The sequence below is a fragment of the Ictidomys tridecemlineatus genome, chromosome 11, assembly GCF_052094955.1.
Source record: "Ictidomys tridecemlineatus isolate mIctTri1 chromosome 11, mIctTri1.hap1, whole genome shotgun sequence".
NCBI lineage: Eukaryota > Metazoa > Chordata > Mammalia > Rodentia > Sciuridae > Ictidomys > Ictidomys tridecemlineatus.
This window is the reverse complement of record NC_135487.1, coordinates 34983595-35001611: the sequence shown is the minus strand read 5'-3', so window position 1 is coordinate 35001611 and position 18017 is coordinate 34983595. Positions and strand designations below refer to the sequence as shown.

The 18017-nt window shown below is 52.1% G+C and overlaps 1 protein-coding gene and 1 long non-coding RNA gene across 2 annotated transcripts in view; both read right to left on the bottom strand.

Annotated features, from left to right (window-relative positions):
- LOC144368044 (uncharacterized) overlaps positions 1-11197 on the bottom strand; it is a 97093-nt gene extending 85896 nt beyond the window's left edge. Inside the window, exon 1 of the long non-coding RNA XR_013427769.1 lies at positions 8562-11197. This is a non-coding gene — a long non-coding RNA (uncharacterized LOC144368044). The remainder of the gene's footprint in view (positions 1-8561) is intronic.
- A 2026-nt stretch (positions 11198-13223) lies between these two features.
- On the bottom strand, positions 13224-17081 carry Foxd2 (forkhead box D2). The gene has a single exon (XM_005318132.4). The coding sequence runs from the start codon at positions 15751-15753 to the stop codon at positions 14272-14274; it is 1482 nt and encodes a 493-aa protein (XP_005318189.2). The 5' UTR covers positions 15754-17081; the 3' UTR covers positions 13224-14271.
- Positions 17082-18017: the final 936 nt, after the last annotated feature.

Sequence of the window (18017 nt, the reverse complement as noted above, 5' to 3'; positions counted from 1 at the left end):
GCGTTTATTATATGGCATGCTTCATTGTTGCAAAAATATCAGAAGCTCATTTAGGTTGTATGAACATTGAAATTGCACTGTTAATCCCATGCTAGAGTTTTTTAACTTGTTTTATTACTATCATTATTGTTATATCAGCAATTATTCAATTATCACAAATATTATATCATAGAACTTTTTAAATATTTGGTACTCGAACCCCAACTGGTCTTTTTTGTAGTCCTGTGAATTCGATGTCAAGAATTTAGAAATCTTTTTTTTTTTTTTTTTTTTGTGGTGCTAGGGATTGAACTTAACTAGACTGCCCAGGGGCCTTATGCATGTAAGGCAAGCACTCTACCAACTGAGCTATATCCCCAGCACTAGAAATCTTTGTTCTTTTATAAAAAAATATTTGCTTATTTATGTATCTTTAGTTTTAAGTGGATACATTAGTTTGTTTTCATGTGGAGCCGAGCATGGAACTCAGTGCCTCATGCATGCTAGGCGAGCCACCACCCTAGCCCTAGAAATCTTTATTCTTAAGTGTGAGAAGAGGCTTAACTAGACTACCCAACAGGGTCCATGCACCAAAAAACAAAACAAACAAACAAACAAACAAAAACAGAACTCCTCCACAGAATTTTGATGCCCCTAGATGGAAGGCCCAGGGACCCTTGAATGGCTGCATGAAACAAAGTACCTCCCACTATCACCACCACAGAGCCAACATCTGGACTCTGAGATGAGTGAAAGATCATCTTTATTTGTTCAATGACTGAGACTTTGAAAAACCATTATAATAAGAGAATCTGCAAGACATGGAGAATGCTGGGCAGACCTCTCAGCTTAAGCTAATTTTGGACTCATTCCTAGCTCTCCTAAATGCCCTTGCTCACAGGGTGGAATGTCTTAGATGCCCTCCCCTTTCACCCAAACTTCTACTGTTCCAATTTACCCCAACCTTCAAAGCACAATTCAAATTCTACTTCCTCTAGGAACTCATCTGTGCCTCCTCCCCACTCATGAAACTTATTATCCCCAACCCTACAGGCAAAGAGCTGTCAGCATCATAGTCTGAGCCTCCCCAGGGAAAGAAGTTGGCGCAATTCCCTGCCTATCCCCCCAGCCTACACTCACCCCTACAGTGGGCCTAGTCCAGGGATGCCCAGACTTAGTAGGACCATTTGCTGCATGGAGGCGAGTGGGTGGCTGAGAAACTGTCTGTTTCATTCAGTTCTGTCCTTTGACAGCCTGGCCCAGGTTCACACAGAATATGTATGTTTAAGGAAAATGTATGATTCAAGTGGAAAAAAAATATACCAGTGCTTTCCCACACTGAGGCCTCAATTTCCCTTCCCTGAAACTATTTCTGACCAGTCTGGATTTCAGACTAATATATATTGTCCTCTAGGTCTCTGTACAGCAGTCTCCCCTTATCCTTTGTTTTGCTTTCCACAGTGTCAGTTACCAGTAGTCAACCTCGATCCAAAAATATTAAATGGAAAGTTCCAGAAATAAACAATTCATAAGTTTTAAATAACTTTTATTACAGTGTATTGTTGTAATTATTCTATTTTATTATTAATTTATTGTTGTTACACTCTTACTGTGCCTAGTTTATAAATTAAATTTCACCACAAGTATGTATATAGAGGGAAAAAAACAGCATATATAGGATCTGGTACTATCCCAGGTTTCAGGCATCCACTGGGGGTGTTGGAACCTATCCCTGTGGATAAGGGACGAGGGCAACCACTGTGGTTTTAGTAGCCAAACCACACTAAAAGTCAGGAAGGGGTTAAAAATAAGATGGGTCCTCTCCAATTCTGGTGAATGATATCTCCTCCAGGGTCCCAAGGCTGAGTCAGCCTCTTTGTCCCACACCCTTCAAAGCCACTCCCTCTGCCCACCCCCTTTCTTCTTTTCCTGCTCCACCCCTCCCCCAATAGGCACTGGAGCCCCTGCCCTTGGGCAGGAACACTCATCCTCTCCTCAAGCTCTGGAGAGCCCAGGCCTACTCCATAGACAGCAGCTGCACCAGGCCATGAGGATGGCAGGGAGGCAGCTCTCTGGCCTGCTCCTTCACAGTGCCACTCCACCAAGCTCCTTTTGTCTCCAGAATGAAGATGCACAGAGTCTGAATAAAGGACCCCTCTCTCCCCTCAGGTTATCATGCAACACGGGGCTCAGGGTCCCCAGTCCCTGCCCTGGATGCTGCTGTTCCCACTCCCTCTCCCCCACCACACAGAGAACCAGAAATCATTATTATTCTGTGAAGGGTCATACTTCTGAGTAACATTAACTCCACTCATCTTTAGGCAATGCAACACACCTTTGGAGGCCTTGCACTGTGTGATTGGTACAGAGTGATGCATCAGATTCAGCTCCTGCCCTCAGGAGCACCCAGTCTAATGAAAGAGGTGGAGCAATAGGCAAAATAATAATAATAATAATAATGCTTCACAATTAAGCAGGAAAAGTTGCCAGGTGTGGTGATGCACAACTGTAATCCCAGCAACTCTGGAGGTTGAGATAGGAGGATTGTATGTTTGAGGCCAGTCTCAGCAATTTAGTGAGACCATCAGCAACTTAGGGAGACAGTCTCAAAATGGAAAAAAAAAAAAAAACAATTAAAATGGCTGGGGGTGTATCTCAGTGGTAGAGCACCCCTAGGTTCAATCTCTCATACAAGGGTGGGAGGGGAAGAGTTCTGGGGACAAGCTCTAACTCCAGGCTTGGGGACAAGGATGGCAGAGAAGGTTGAGAGGAGGTGACAACTGATCAGGGTGAGAACCAGGCAGAAAGGAGGAAAAGGAATAATCAGATCATGAACCATAGAATCATTGGCTCTTGGGCTCACTAAAAGGTAGTCTCACAGGTTCCTAGAATTATTCTTTCAATCAACAACTATTTATCATGCCAAATGCCAGGCTGGGTAAAGGGGTCTCAGAACTGAAGGGATCTCATATCCCAAAGTTGTCCTGGCTTTCATACCCTGCTCCTAAGGGACAACTGTCAGTTCTAACACCAAGGACCCAAGCAGAGGAAAAGGGGTCTGAAGATGTCCTGGGAGTCAGAACGAAGGCTGGGTCCTTCCTCACTGTGTTCAAAGAGGGCTATGCAGTCAGGAGTTCTCTGGGATGGACACTGGCACTCTGAGAGGGGACCTTGGCTCCGTGTAGATTCAGGAACTGATAAAATCAAACAGGATGGATTTGGAGTGGTGGCCTTTCCCTATGACAGATTTCAGCTCACTAGAGTTGGGGTGTGTGTGTGGGGGGGGAATCCTGCCCTAAATTACACCCATCAGCTATTCTCTCTCAAAGCCCAAGGTATTCTTTCTTCAGAGCCTAATCACACCTTTAATTAGACATGCATTTGTGCATATCTTTCTCTCCTCCACTAGATTGTCACCATACTGAGGACAGGAACCTCCTATGTTTTGTTCATAAAACTTGTATACTAAGCTTAGGACAGAGGACCAGGCACAAAGTAGGTCACAAAAGACTGTGAAAATGAATCAGGACTGATGGGTGACTATGGAAGGACATTCCAGCAGATGAGGACAGCCTGGCAATGAGCTCATTTCATTTTAAAGAGGAAACTGGACCCGAGAAAGGAGAGAGTGGTACAAATCTAAAGCTGCCACCTCTGTGGGGAAGGCGGGGTGTGGCAAGGCTGGCACTAGAGGCAGAACAGACAGAGAAGGGCACTCACAGTGTTGGCCCCCAAGATGCATCTCCTGGAGAGAATCCGTACCCTTGAGGATACCCCAGGGGACCCACCTCTGCATGCTCTTCTTGAGGTTTTTAACCCCTTTGTCCCAGAGCTGTAGGATGTGCCTGGCCATGGCAGCCTTCTCTTTGGCCAGAACTGCCTGACAGGGCCACAGCGAAGAGGAGTGGCTTAGTTGGGAGATAGGGTGGGGAAGCCTGTGCTGGACCCACAGGACAGTCCTCCCACCTAATCTGAGCAAGGCAAGCCTTGAGAACCAGAGCACAGGACGGTTCAGGTAGCCCAAGCACATCTCATTTAGTCTGGGATGTGCCCTGGTCAGGTCGGGGTCATTCCTGTTAGCATGGGGTCAGGCCCACTCAAAGCAGGGTAACCCTTACTGGCCAGGGGTCATCCCTTTTTAGCACTAGGTCTCCACTTTGGCGCAAGGTCACCCTGTCTTGCAGAGCCAGCCCCTAACGCAGGGTCATCCTGGCGTGGGGCAGGGTCACCTGGGTTAGCATAGGGTCATCTCTATTAGCCTAGGGTAAGTCCTGATCTGCACAGAGTAAGCTCCTGGGACTTTGGGGCCAGCGGCGCCCTCAGGTGGCTGGGCCCGGCCGGCGATCGGGATCCAGTGCCCGGGAGGGTTTCAGGAACCTCGTCCCTGAGCTCTCCACCCTCGCTTCTCTCACACTCAAGCGGAGAACCTCGCCCACTCGGCTCCAGCCTCGCCCTTCAGGAATTGCATCCGCTTCCGAATATTCCTTGCACGCATCTTTGGAACTCTTCGGCTCACAGAATGCAATGTATTGCGTAAGCGCATCTGAGACCAAGAATCCGAGAGGTAGGCGGAGAGACGGTTCACCCGCAAACTCCAGCCCCGCTCCAGGGAAGCTACCGCAGCTCTTCGCCCTCCCTTTGGCTCCTCCCCACTCCCCCGGGTCTCAGAGCCCACACCCCTCTGCCAACTTGCCTCTGAGAGCGCAGTCAAGTTTTCAGGTTTGCTCCTAAAGGTGACATCTGCGGAGAAAGCGGAGCCACAGTCGTTTTCCCATTCAGGCTTTAGAAAGGCTCCCTTCTCCTCACTCTCCCCGATCCAATCTCCCAACTCCCATGGGGTGTTTGGTCTTTCTGCACACCCCAACATTCTAGTCCTGACAGGGATTCCGGAAAGAAGATCCACAAGGGACTGAAGTAAAAGGGAGTCAGGGTAAATGCACCCTTTCGTTTTTTTGTGCCACCCCATCCCAGTACCGTCGTAGTCATAATCGTTAGGCCTGAGAGCTCCGCCAGAAGTGAGGTGTCCACTCACCTTCATACTCATCCGCATGCCCCTTCTCCATGAACTGGGCAGAACTGGGGAATGATGGCCTTTCCCTATGACAGATTTCAGCTCACCAGACAGAGAAGGGCACTCACAGTGCTGCCCCGCCCCCCTTCTAGGGCCCTGCCAGGAGAGGAGAAAGTCCAGGATCCTAAGTGGATCCAAAAGGAAGGGAGCCACTCATCCCGGGCAGGTATGGGAGTGGGAGCCCCAGGAAATGTGTCTGTCGAGTTCAGCACAGTCCCATTCAGCACTCTCACTGAGAGAAAGAACCGGGCTGGAGAAAAAGTTCCTCAGCAGAGGGGTGGCAGGGAGGCCAGGACCTGAAGATGAGTCCAGGCTAACTTATTTCTCTGAAGTCCAAATAGTAGGGGAAGTACTAGCCCGAGGTCACAGTTAGCATTCTGGAGAGATCCAGTGATCTTTCCTCCTCCTTCTCTATCCCATCATCTTCACAATGGGTGCTAGGATGCAGAGCCAGGATGGAGAAAGAGAAACCAAAGCCTGGCAACTTCTAAGGATGTGTAGAAGTCAAAATCCTTAATACTGAATTTGTGTACACACACACTTACCTACACCCACACATACCCCAACACGCCCCTCCCACCCCTCCAGTTCTGAACCTCTAGCAAACATCCCACCCAGGAAGAAATGGCTCCAGCTAGGGCTGCCTAGGGTCTGGACCAGATTTTCTTCCTTTAGTCTCCACTTTGTTAAAGGCCTGAGCACAGGAAATAAGGGTTGGTCGACAGATTCTCAATCAGATTTTCAGAAATGATTTACTGACTACTATCTCTTCCTTGCCTCCAAGCAGGTTGCTGGTGCCAGAATTTTGGTGCTGCCTGGGGCCAGGGGTAGGACTTAGTCACCTCCCCCAATTCCCACTTCTGCCCTGAAACAGGCAAAGAGGAGTGACACATGCTCTTGCTAGTCTACACACCTCCCTTCTGCCACTAGCACCTCACTCATCTAAAGACAATCTAGTTCATGTCTTGAATTACCTGGATAATTGTCTGCTGTACAGCATCTCGATCTCAATTTTCCTCCCATCCTGCCACTGGGAAGGAAGGGAAATTCAGAAGCCCAGTGACACTTAGGATTTTCCTAGAATGTAAGGGGAGATGCTGGTTTTTAAGTTTCCTCAAAATAACTGGATATGTGCCTTAACTATCTATGTTGGTGTACAGGGGTTATAGGGTACAACTGCATGCCCCAGAACCTACTGAGCAATTTTGGTCAAGATCCACCCCTCACCCCTTTCTAGACCTGTTTCCCCATCCATACATTGTTAGCCTTGGCTGCTCGGCAAGCTCCGCTGTTACAGGCTCTACAGTATGAACCTGCACTTTTGATGGAAAAGAAAGTTTCCTTAGAATGGAAAGGAAGGCTCCAAAGCCAACTAGGAACTGCTAGTCAAGCCCTCTGTGCAACCTGGAGGGGAGGAAGCTAGCAGCACCAGGCCAGAAAGCAGACAGGGGCCAGACAATGAAGTCTCTTGGATAATTTGAAACAACCCAAATTCTGAACCCAGGCAGGCTCAGGGGGTGGACATGATGGAAAAGAGAAGAAGCAGGAGCCTGGGGTAGGCCGTCAGCCTACTCCCCTGTCAATTGTGTCATTGCACTCTTCAGCAGATTTGCTTCAGGCTCCATGTTCCCAGTCTTGTCTACAGTGGGGGGAGCTGAGGACAGGTCCCAGTCTTTGCTAAAAAATAAAGAGGCCGGAAACTCAAATCCCTTCTTTCTCATTTATGAAGGGATCCATTCCTAATTCTTCCACTCCAATCCTCTCCACCCACATCTTCCAGCCTCTGCCAGAGCCACCCAAGGAGACTCACCACACTCACAGACTCACACAGATATAGTCACAAATACACATGCTAGCACACACATAATCACTTTACAAATATTCACCCCTAGGGACTGGGGGTGTAGTTAAGTGCTAGAGGGCTTGCTTACAAGCACAAGGCCCTGGGTTCAATCCTCAGCATCACCAAATAAAATAAATAAAAATTAAAATATTCACTTCTAAGCACAGTTGCCAGAGCACAGTGATATATACCTATCCCCTCTGGCACACACAAACATAAACACAATCACAGGCCCCAAATACTAAAAAGCACAGACACACTTAAAGGCTGTGATATCATCATAAAGTAGAAATCTACATCCTGAACCCTTAAAGCACCAAACGTTCTTTTTTACATCAAATATGGATAATCATTTGTTTTGCCTTTGTTTCAGTTTTCAACTTCCCAATTAGACTGCCTGCAATGAAAGGAGGCAGATGTTCATTCTGTAGCTCCAGGACACAATAGGTGAGCAATAAGTACAGGAGCCGGGTAAGGGAGACTGGGAAGGAAGGAAGGAAGGAATATTGGTAGGTAGGTAGGTAGGTGTGAGCCAGACAGGAAAGAGATCTCCAGGCTTGAGTGAATTAACTCGACTGTGTTTGTTAATCCACCCCTAATTGATGCTTATCAGCTAACTTCTCAGAAAAACTGCTCCTGATTCTGGCCCCATACTTTTCAGCTAGCGGAGGGATCTTGAGACCGAGGTAAGGGGGTGCTCCGATCCGAGACCAGAGAGGCCGCCAAAGGAACCCGGAAGCAGCTTTGCAGTCCGACTGCCCTTGCTTTGCACACTTAAGACCCATGGGTTTGCAAATGTACACTCGGAATGACCTTCAAACCTCCCACCTGTCAGGGGCTTCACACAGTCAGGCTGGCAGGGACAGCTTGGACAGGGCAACCCGGCGCAAAGTCGGCCCACCAGTGTCGCGGGCCCTTGGCTCCTCTCCACAGCTCCGTAAATGACCGGCTGAGTCACCTCGGCCTGGTCCTTTCCGTTTGAAAAGGGGAAGGTGGAACCCTCTGGTCCTCAGGACCCTCTTTTTCCCCGCAGTCTGTGTTCTAGACTAATTTAAGTGATAGCCTTCTTAGTTGCCCTCTTAGACTGAAATGACTCAAAGTGGGGAAGCGAGACCTATCCCCCCAAAAGATTGGAATAGTTGCATACAATTAGTAGTTGAGACGCGAACCCGTGGGGCCCAGGAGAAGCAGCCAGGAGGGAAGTTCGGGAGGAAAGCTCGGGCTAGGGCGAGAGTGGAGCAAGGTGGACTCCCCACCCTCAGCCCGGATCCAGCATATCTACATCTGAATGGGATGGGGCAACTAAACTCTGGCGTCCTAAGGTAGCTGCTTGGGTAGAGACCAGGGGGGCGCAAAAAAAAAGGGTGGTGTCCTCTGTAAGCGATGGCGAATTAACAATAAAGCCCACTTTTGTACCCTCAGCGCTTCCCGGTTATACCGCCGCACACATTCTGACCTTTTCTACACAGATAACTTCAAATGCACTTTTCAGGTCCTCAATGATTTTAGGATGAATTTAAAATTTTTGTTGCCCCAACAATTTTTTTTCCAGTCCTAGGATCCGTGAGCCCTAATCCCAAAGAAACTTCTGCCTGAAAGAGAAAAATGCCCCAGACGTGAAACCAGCCTTGGACAATTTTCCGACTTCTAGGAAAACTGAGCACAGACCTCCAAGGTGCCGGCTTCCAGTGGTGAACTGCCCAGGACTCCGGTAGCGGTGACTTGAGCGCATCCTCCTGAGGCACCCGCGCTTGCGGATTTTGACCGCACTCCTTGGGAGTCGACTGTCTCGTAATAACTGAGCGGAAGTAGAGGGGTAGTGAAGACTAGGAACCTTTCGATCCCCTCTGTGACGACGAAATTTTCTCGAGGAGACTAAAGAGCCTGGAGGAAGATACCTGGCGGAGACCCTTGCTGCTTTGAGAAACGCAAAGTCGCTGCTGAGAGATTTCCTCTGGGAGTCCGCTTGCAGCGAAAACACAGCGCTCTGCAGGGACCCCAACTAAAAGCAGGGGGCCCAGCCAGGGTCGGAAACAACCCTGAGGATGTCAGCGATGAGTCAAGAAGCGGGGCGGATAGGAGGAAACAGACTTCTTTCCCCAAGCAGACCGAAGCCTCCAGGTTCCCCGAGCGACTGCAGCTTCGGACTGCAGCGCTTGCTCCGCTAGGGAAGGAGGCGGTGCCGGCTAGGCTCCGCACCAGCCGCGCCCACCAGCCCGCGAAATATTTTGTTCTCAAAGCCACAACTGGGACCCTCTGTCCTCCCTACATATCTCTTCGTTGGTACAATACGTATGTACGTCGACCTTTAAAAAGCAGAATAATTCTCACCCCCCCCCCCAATCTAACCAGCGTTTACTCTCAAATACCCTGATTGGCGAAAGACTTGGGAGGTTGAATTCTCCTGTCCGGCCACTGCCCACCTTTAGTTTTCTTTCAGCGTGTCTCTAGAAATCTCGTAACCCCAGCCCCAGGGACAAACGTAAGCTGGGTCTTATCGTCTTATCATGTTGGTTGGCTATCCTAGACCCAGCTACACAACCTTTTAAATCACGTATCGGAATAATTTAGGCGTAAACCCAAACTCGCCTCTCTTCTCTTCAACCGGGAGCCCAGGGTTCGAAGTAAACGCCGAATTCGGTCCGTAAAGACCGCAGGCGAGCTGCCTCCTCCCACCCCTCACTAAGCTCCAAACCATACAAGGCACACTCCGCACTCAGAATCTTTTCTCCCTTTCTCTTGCAAGGTCCCTCGTTTAAACAGTGTCGGCGCCTTTATTCGCCTGACTCTGCGCGCAGGAAAACCCGCCCGGTCGGTCATTGTCTGGTCTGCCACCGCCCCCGCCCCCGCCCCAATCAGTGTCACAAAACGCCCCTTTCAACAGATTCCAAACCCTCTTCACCCGGGCGCACCGAGCCTTCAACTTCATTAAGTGAGCGCTAAGGCGACGCCGGAGGAGGCGAAGTTTAAATAAACCCGAGCGGAGAGGGAGGAGGGGTGGGCCTGGGGAGGGTTGCTAGTTGAAGGGGGGGAGATAGAAGTGTTTTTGAAAAGGGGAAAAAAGTCATCAGGGGGAAAAGCGCTTTGTAGCCACGAAGACGCGCCCGCTGTGGCGAGAACAAATTGGATATGGAGGGGAAGTGTCCGCTCCCCCCGCCCCAACTCCGGCTCCTGGGTGGTCTGGGGAGCCCCTGGAGAAAGGGGGGGGGAAAGATGGAGAGGAATAGGCGGTGAAAAGAATTAACCGCTTTAATTGGGCTGCAAGAGAGAGAAGTGCGGGGAGGCTTGCGGATGGGCCTCGATCATCCAAGCCAAATACTCTTCGATAAAATAGAATGTCAGCCCTTAGCGGTGGCTGAAAAACGCATGTCAAAGTTGGAGAATCAAGGTTGTTCTTCACAACCATAGTAAGTAAGTCTGCAAGATGGGGAAAATCCTGCCCGGAAAGACCCCCTCCCCCTCCTTCTCCTTGTGGCCTTGGGCCTCTCGGCGCCGGATGAAAAGGAATGAAATTGAACGAAATTGAACGAAATGAAGTGAAATTGACCAGTGAAATTCGCCAATTTTCTTCCCCTTTAAACTTCCCGCTCTCAGCAGCACTCACTGAACCCTAGGCGGATTTCTTATCATTTTTTTTCTCACCTCGGAGAGATGAAGGTGTGCCCTGGATATTTTCTTATTATTGTCACCAATTGCTGAGGCCTGTGTACGACAGAACCTCACGTGCCTCCACCTAGGCAAGGAGGGAACCCACAGGAGCTGTTCCCTAAGGGATGGCCAGTTTCTCCTCCCAGGAGGCTGAGCCCCTAAGTGAGACAACACCCACCTTATGCAGCCACCGATTAGAAGGGAGTCACCAACTGAGCCCCCTCCACAGTCTGGAAGCAGCGGAAAGCCTAGAGGTTTCTACCATATAAATCCTGTAATTCATTCATCCTTCCTACACTCCAGGTCCCAACTCACAAGTTACCCACAAAACAATCTAAAATGGTCCAGAATTCCAAATACCTTCCCTCCTCCCTGCCTTCAGCATGTGGAACCTTGTGGGCTCTCTTAGTAATTCTCTTCTGGGTAGTTTTCATGGCCAGTTGGGCATTAGTGGTTTCTCTCTGGCCCCCAACCTCAACTATAATTGTAATCTGGCCCAGGCCTGACCTTTCTGACCCTCTATAAAAGGAGGGTCTGAGTCCTGGGTCTGGGAGTCACTCATGCACCACACTCCTTCAATTCCTGTATTTCTGCCTTTTCCTGACAGGAACCTTCTACACACAGAGATATCAAGCAATAGCCTCAAAAAAAAAAAAAAAAAAAAAAAAGATTCCCCCCCACTACCTCTCCCCCACTCTCTTACATATGCTGGAGTGTATACACACACACACACACACACACACACACACACACACACACACTTGACAGACACATCAAAAATCTGCTGCTTCTCCTGTAAACAGCACTTACGGAAGTGTTTCATCTATCTATCCACCATCAGATATGAATTCTGCCTGACTTAATTTCTCTTTTCAAGAATGGAAAAACCAACTGAGAAGTCTTTTACTTAAAACCCCCCAAATTAATATCTGGGCGTGACCTTTTCATGATCAATGAGATCACATAGCTGCAAAGGGCTTTATTGAGAGCAAACACACTGGGTGGGCATGCATGCACACACATACAGTCACATGTACCCTTCCTCAAGTAAAAAGAAATGAAAACAAACTCAGAGCAGTGGAAGTCAACAAAGCAGCCAGAGACCATTATCCCAGTATTAGCAGACATTTCCCAGTTTTTACCATTGAAACTAAGCTTACTTTGCCTGTATCATTTGATAAAATGGTAGAAAGGTGGCCCACTGTATCCAACTCCCCCTACCACCACCACTACTCCCTTAGACTCTCAGCAAGATGGAGAGAGGGGTTCTGCCTCACCTCTGGCAGAGAACTTGCATTTATCACATATACCTACAGACTTGTCTCTCCTCCCTTGTGAAGAGGATGAGAGACTTAGGAATCCCAACAACCCTTCCAAAACTCTGATATTCTCCCCAGTCTTATCCTGATTCACACCTTATTCTGATTCTATAGCAGCCTCTGCCCTCTAATATCTTCTTCCTTCCTACTATTGCCAGTTGCTGGGATCCTAGCTGAAGAAGCCTTCATACTTCTCTCTGCCCACACCCTCAAGTTCTCTGCATCTGGGTCTCTGACCCTGTTTCTTCCTTTTCAGTCACTTGTCTCCTAACCCTTGCCCTCAAAATTGTGTGTGTGTGTGTGTGTGTGTGTGTGTGTGTGTGTTTTATGAAGGCTGAACTGTCTCTTCGTGTATTTCCATATTTCTTCTCTCCTATGATCTCAGTGTAACACACAGAGAAAAAAGCGCAACAACTATCTCTGCTTCTTCCAAAGCATCACCTCACCCAACGCATTTGCACATCTGACTACAGGTAGTACCAAACACATGTAAAGAGCTGAGGGCTCGGTAAGCTGTGGGAGACTCCAATCAGACCAATGGATTTGCACTCAGGTAGTAGCTTCCAGCTATGAGCGTGGTTCAAGGGACCAGGAGTTTTGCCCTAGCAGACAGACCCCATTAACTCTCCTTTATCTCACAGTACACCTCTAGCCCTCTCAGGTGGGAAGAGAGTGAAGTTTCAGTCTCTAATTCATACCTCCCATTCTGTTACCTATGTCAGGAGGGGCCAATTCCTAAAGGCCCTACAATGGCCAAAGAGAAACCTCTCTCCTCTCAGAGAGTGTAACCCAGAGACAAATGTTCTCGGACAACACACACCCAGAGACAAATGTTCATGGACAAATGTAGAAATAAAAATACATATATTCTGAAAAATAATATACATACACACAAACCCAAACACAAAACAATCCAAGCTCCATAAAAGCCCCTGCACACATCTATACAGAGGCACACAGAATGTGCATCAAGAGACTTATTTGCCCTGTACTCAGTGGATACATTGTTCAAGAGCACTTAGCACCCAGATCTACCCAGGCTATGCTAAAACTAAACAAGAAGGAGGTAAGACTCCTCAGGTGCATTTGAAACAGAATCCATGTACCCAATTCCATGGTGAAAACCTTCCTAGTACCAGAGTGAAAATGAAAGTGCTGGAGGGGTCACTGGCTTCCCAGAGACCTGGCCCCATTAGCAGCTGAAGGCAAACGTCACAGTGCCCCCAGTATCTGATAAGCCCAAACCCTCCTCTGCCTGCCTGGCCCTTCCTCACTCCCCTTCTGCTGGGGAGCTTGGGGTCTTCTAGGTGAGGCCCCAACAAGGACAAGGGAGTGCAGGCAAGCAGACGGAGCTGGTGACTGCTGAAGTTCGCATATATTTATTCAATTGACACCAGTGGGAAGGGAGGAAAGAGACAGATTTTTCTTTTCTTCCACACAAACCATCAGACAATTTCACAGAGTCTTCCCTAAGAAGAGGTTTCTAAATCAATGCACACCAGTGGACAGAGAACAGAGAGCAGCCTGCTGTACAGATATTTACACATAATTACAGGACCCCCTGACACAGCTCGTTGCCCTTGCCCACCCCACCCCCACCTTTCCAGTCCCTGACCCAGACCCTCCTCTCCCACCCGACCTCATTGCCTTTAACTACAATAAATACCCCAGGGCCTGGGGCTGAGCTGGAGGCTGAGAGGGTTGCTGGCCCTGGATGGCTGGCCCCAGCCGGCTAGGGGAAAGGGAAGAAGTTCCTTGAAAAGCACCCAAACATGAAAGAGAAAGGATTTTCCTCATGGAGTGGGATCTGGGGTTTCTGCAAAGATTGTGGAGATCCGCTGCTTCACCTCTCGGTTCAGCTTCGCCTGTGTAGATACTGCGCTAGGCTTCAGAGGGAACGAACTTCCTTGGAGAACAGGAAAAAAAAAAAACTTTGAATTTTTCTTTTAAGCACAAGCGGATAATAGATGTTGTTAAATTATAATATTGGACAAGCAGGGTCGCAAAGTTGAGGAAGGAAGAAAGGGAGACCTCTCAGCGCCCTTGGTGTTTCTGGTGGGATCCGCAGGGCCTGGGCAGGCACGTCTCCGGGAAGGCATTCTTCCGGGGTTGCGGAGCGGACTCAGGCAGGGAAAAACCGAAGGTTTCCCACTCCCTCGTTTGCTGCTCAAACAGGAATGGGATCTTGGCTTGGGACCACTTAGCTTAAACCCAGGCCTCGCCCTGAGCGATGGAGCCCGCTTCGTCCCAACTCTCAGCGAGATTCTGAGCGTGGAACCTGAAGTGCCAAGTCACGCGCGCCGGCCCAGGTTGGAGACTCTTCATAAATAGACTCCCTGAGTTCCGCTGGGACCGCAGGAGCTCCCGGGAGAAGCTGTGTGCGGGCCTAACTGACCCTGAGCCCGCTGTGGTCAGAAGTGGCAGCCACTGAGGCCGGCGACTTTGCCGGCAAACGGCGGCCCTGTAGACAGGAGCGCGTCCCCAGGGTGCGAGAGGCGGATGTGACCGGCCACCGGAGCCAGGGCCGGGGCAGTTAGCATGGCCAAGACCTGGGCTTGACCCCCAGGTCCCGCAGCTGCCGTGAACGGCGATCCCGGGGACCCCTCGCCGCTGCCTGGGGGTGCTCCCCCGCCACCACCATGGCCCATGATGTGGTCTATAGAGAAGGAAGGCCTCTGCCCAGGGCCTGCGCCCCCGCCGCCCGCACCACCTCCCGCGTCAGTCTTGAGGCCCTGGCGCAGGAGTGCGGTGGACAGACCGGCCGCTGTGCCAGCTGCGGGAGGGCTCAGGGACGCGGGGTAGAAAGCTTTGGCGCAGCTCAACTCCGCGCCTAGGAAGGCGGGCAGGCCGGAGGGGCCCGGGCCCGACCCTGGGGCAGGCGCAGGGGCCGGAGCCGAGGCTGCGCCAGCGAACACGGAGGCCGTCGGAGGTCCGGGTGGAGGTGCAGCGGCGCGGCCTGGGGGAACCGACAGCTGGCAAGGCGCTGCTGCGGCAGCGGCGGCGAAAGCGAAGGCGTGCGGGTGTGGATGCGGGTGCGGGGCCGGCCCTGGTGGGGGTGCGCCATAGGCCGGGAGGGCCAGCCCGTAGCCATAGCCGTAGGCGCCGTAAGCGGCGAAGCCGGGCAGGAAGGCGCCGGGATCCCCGGCCGCTGCAGCCCCGCCACGCAACAGCAGCTCTGGGTGAGGGTGCGGGTGTGGATGTGGTGGCGGTAACGGCTGCCGCTTGAAGCGCTTGCGGCGCCGCAGGAAGCTGCCGTTGTCGAACATGTCGGCCGACTCCGGGTCAAGCGTCCAATAGTTGCCCTTGCCCGGGTTGCCCGGTTCGCGGGGGATCTTGACGAAGCAGTCGTTGAGCGAGAGGTTGTGGCGGATGCTGTTCTGCCAGGCGGGGAACTTCTCCCGGTAGTAGGGGAAGCGGCCGCTGATGAACTCGCAGATCTCGCTCAGCGTCAGGCGCTTCTTGGGGCTCTGCAGGATGGCCATGGTGATGAGCGCGATGTATGAGTAGGGTGGCTTTACAAAAGGGCTCCGCGTCGCCGCGCCCCCCGACGGTGGTCCGGGCCCCGGCCCCGCCGCGCCCCGGGCCGCGGCCGCGCCTGGCCCTGGGCTTCCCGCTGAGGCCGCCGCCCCCCGGGGCGCTAGAGCGCGAGGCTCGCCGTCAGAGCTGCCACCCGACTCCTCCTCGTCTTCTGCTACGTCTGCCTCGGCTTCCTCCGGAGGAGGCTCGTGGCCGTGAGGGAGCACGTCCCGGGGGGCGCGGGGCCCGGAGCGGGCTGGGAGCTCCCCCCCACCGCTGCCGCCGCCCACCACGTCTATGTCTGCGTCGGCCTCGGACAGTGCGGCCGGGGAGCTCTCGGAGGACATGATCTCGCAGCAGCAGCTGCCCAGGGTCATGGTGCCGCCGCCACCGCCGCCGCGATCTCGGGCTCCGCTCCGGCCGCGGCTCCGGCTCGGCCGCGCTGCCTCTGGGGCGAGTGTGTTTTGCGCGCGGGCGGGGAGGGGGCGGACTGAAGCGGACAGGGAGGGGTGTCCCCCAGCTTCGCAGCGCCCCCTGGTGGCCTAACTCAGCCGGTCTCATCCTGCAGGGCGCACCCAACTGGCCGCTCCCTCTGCTGCCCCGGGAGCCGGAACCGGGACCTACACCCACCGCGCAGGCGGAAGGAGCTGAGCCACCCCTCACCTTGGCGGGCGTCCGTCCCTACTCCCCCAGGGGTGGAAGTCGGGGTTCTCCTAAGCCGCTGCCTAAGGCGGAAGAGCCGCGGGCTTGGGGCGGAGCTCTCTGGGTGGGGCGGGGCGGGAGGGGACCCGCGGAGTGCCTTCACGCAGGGGCCCGGCGGGAACAAACCGCCGCCGCGGCGGGAGCTGGGTTCGCGTGGCTGGAGGCGGGTCCTCCCCTTCCCACTGTTCCCGCAAGTCCTCGGCTCCCGGGAACCTCTGCCTTCAGGGCGCTCAGTTCTTGGAAGTCAAGGCGGGCTCCAGCCAGAGCTGGTAGAAGTGGTGGCAGCCCCCGCCCATCATCTCCCCAAAGCAGCGCCCGGAGCCACCAGGGCCGAAGCGCCGTTGGATCGCGAGCGGGAGCCTGAGACGTCCAGACCAGCGGAGCCTTGCAGGGCCCGCCGGAGCCCAAGCGGCTTCCGGCCCAAGGGGTGAGTGATCTCGAGGAGGAAACCGGGCGTTCGCATCCTCGCGCCTCCGAGAGGTGAGAAATTCTGTCTGCTCCTCTTTCCTTCTCCTTCCCTTCAAGGCCTTCGCGGGGGGAGACCCAGGGAGTGCGCCGCCTGTTCGTGATCCCTCCCTAAAATTTCTCTGCTGTGGCCGTATTCCTGGGGCTCCGACGGTCTGTGACTCCGGGTTTGCCTGTACTGTGACTGCTTTCGGTCTCAGCTTCCGTTTGTTAGTCTCTGTGTCCCTCTTCCTCGGTCAATCTCTCACCGTTTCCTATGGAAGCTGCGTTTGTCTGAGTGTCTGTGGGTCTGGAAATCCCTCTCAGCTCCCCTCTCCCTTACCCGCAATCACACTGAGGGCTACCTCCCCACTGCCCCTATGACCACTGGACAGGTAGGTAGCAGGGCCCCCTTGGAGACCTCCCTCAGCGAATCCTGACCTCATCCCCGGCACGTGTTGCCTTTCTCTCTAGGGATCTGGTGCACCTAAGTTTGATTTAGCAGCTTTTTCAGCTATCTGGATTCCTGCCTATCCCATTAGGCCTCTTTCTCTTCTCGACTTTCTCCAGGATTCTGAATAAAGTCCGCTCCAGCTCCGATTGGGCTCATTTCAACCTCTGGGCGGTAGAAGGGGAATGGGCACCGGACGTGGGCAAGAGCTGACCGCTGCCCTCACAGCGCCGCACAGTGGCCAAAGGTTGAGCATTGGCGGCCTGAGTCCAACTGCTAGCCGCTATTAAAAGGCGGTGTGACCCTTTTTGGGTAATTTCCTCTTCCGAGCCTAAATTTCCTGGTCTGCATAGCAGACCTTAGAATGAGGCTGCTGGGGGCTCCAGTTGTGGCTTCACTACTTAGCAACTGTCACTTACAAAAGTTTCTTAAACTATTTAATTGTCTCCTCCTCTGTAAAAATTAAATTAAAAATACCTACTTCATGACTGGTATGTAAAAATAACCATATTCCGGACTGTTTATGGGGAGGGTACTGAAAGCATGTTAAAGAATCATGGGACCCTGTTCTTTGGGAGATAAAGGAGTTAGGGGTAATGTAGTCTCTCACCTGGATCCCTAGCCCTGGCCCATCCCCAGACTGCTCATTGGTACCATCTCCAGTCACTGTGCTGAATTCAGTCCTCTGTAGCTAAGGTAGGAGCAGGGTGTGAGGGATTTTGCAGTCTAGTGGGCTGGTTCTTAGGAGGGTGAACGAATTAACTCCTATTAAACAGTAGCATCCAATGACTGGAAGGGTTTAGTGTAAACCCAACTCCCTCACTCCACAGATGGGGCTACAGAGGCCCAGAGAAGGGTGAGAGGATTTGCCCAGGCTTCCGCAATAAAATAGAGCAGGACTGGTTTGCAATCCCTATCATGGAACCCTCACAATAGAGTTTTTGAGCTTCCTGAGCTAAGAGCAGAAGACAGTGGGAGACAGAGCTGCTTATATCCGGTGAGAACAAGTCATCTGGGACCTCTGACCAAAGAGATGTACTTGTT

Bases quoted from the DNA above. Each gene is read 5' to 3' on its own strand.
- Foxd2 (XM_005318132.4), bottom strand. From the start codon at position 15,753: ATGACCCTGGGCAGCTGCTGCTGCGAGATCATGTCCTCCGAGAGCTCC.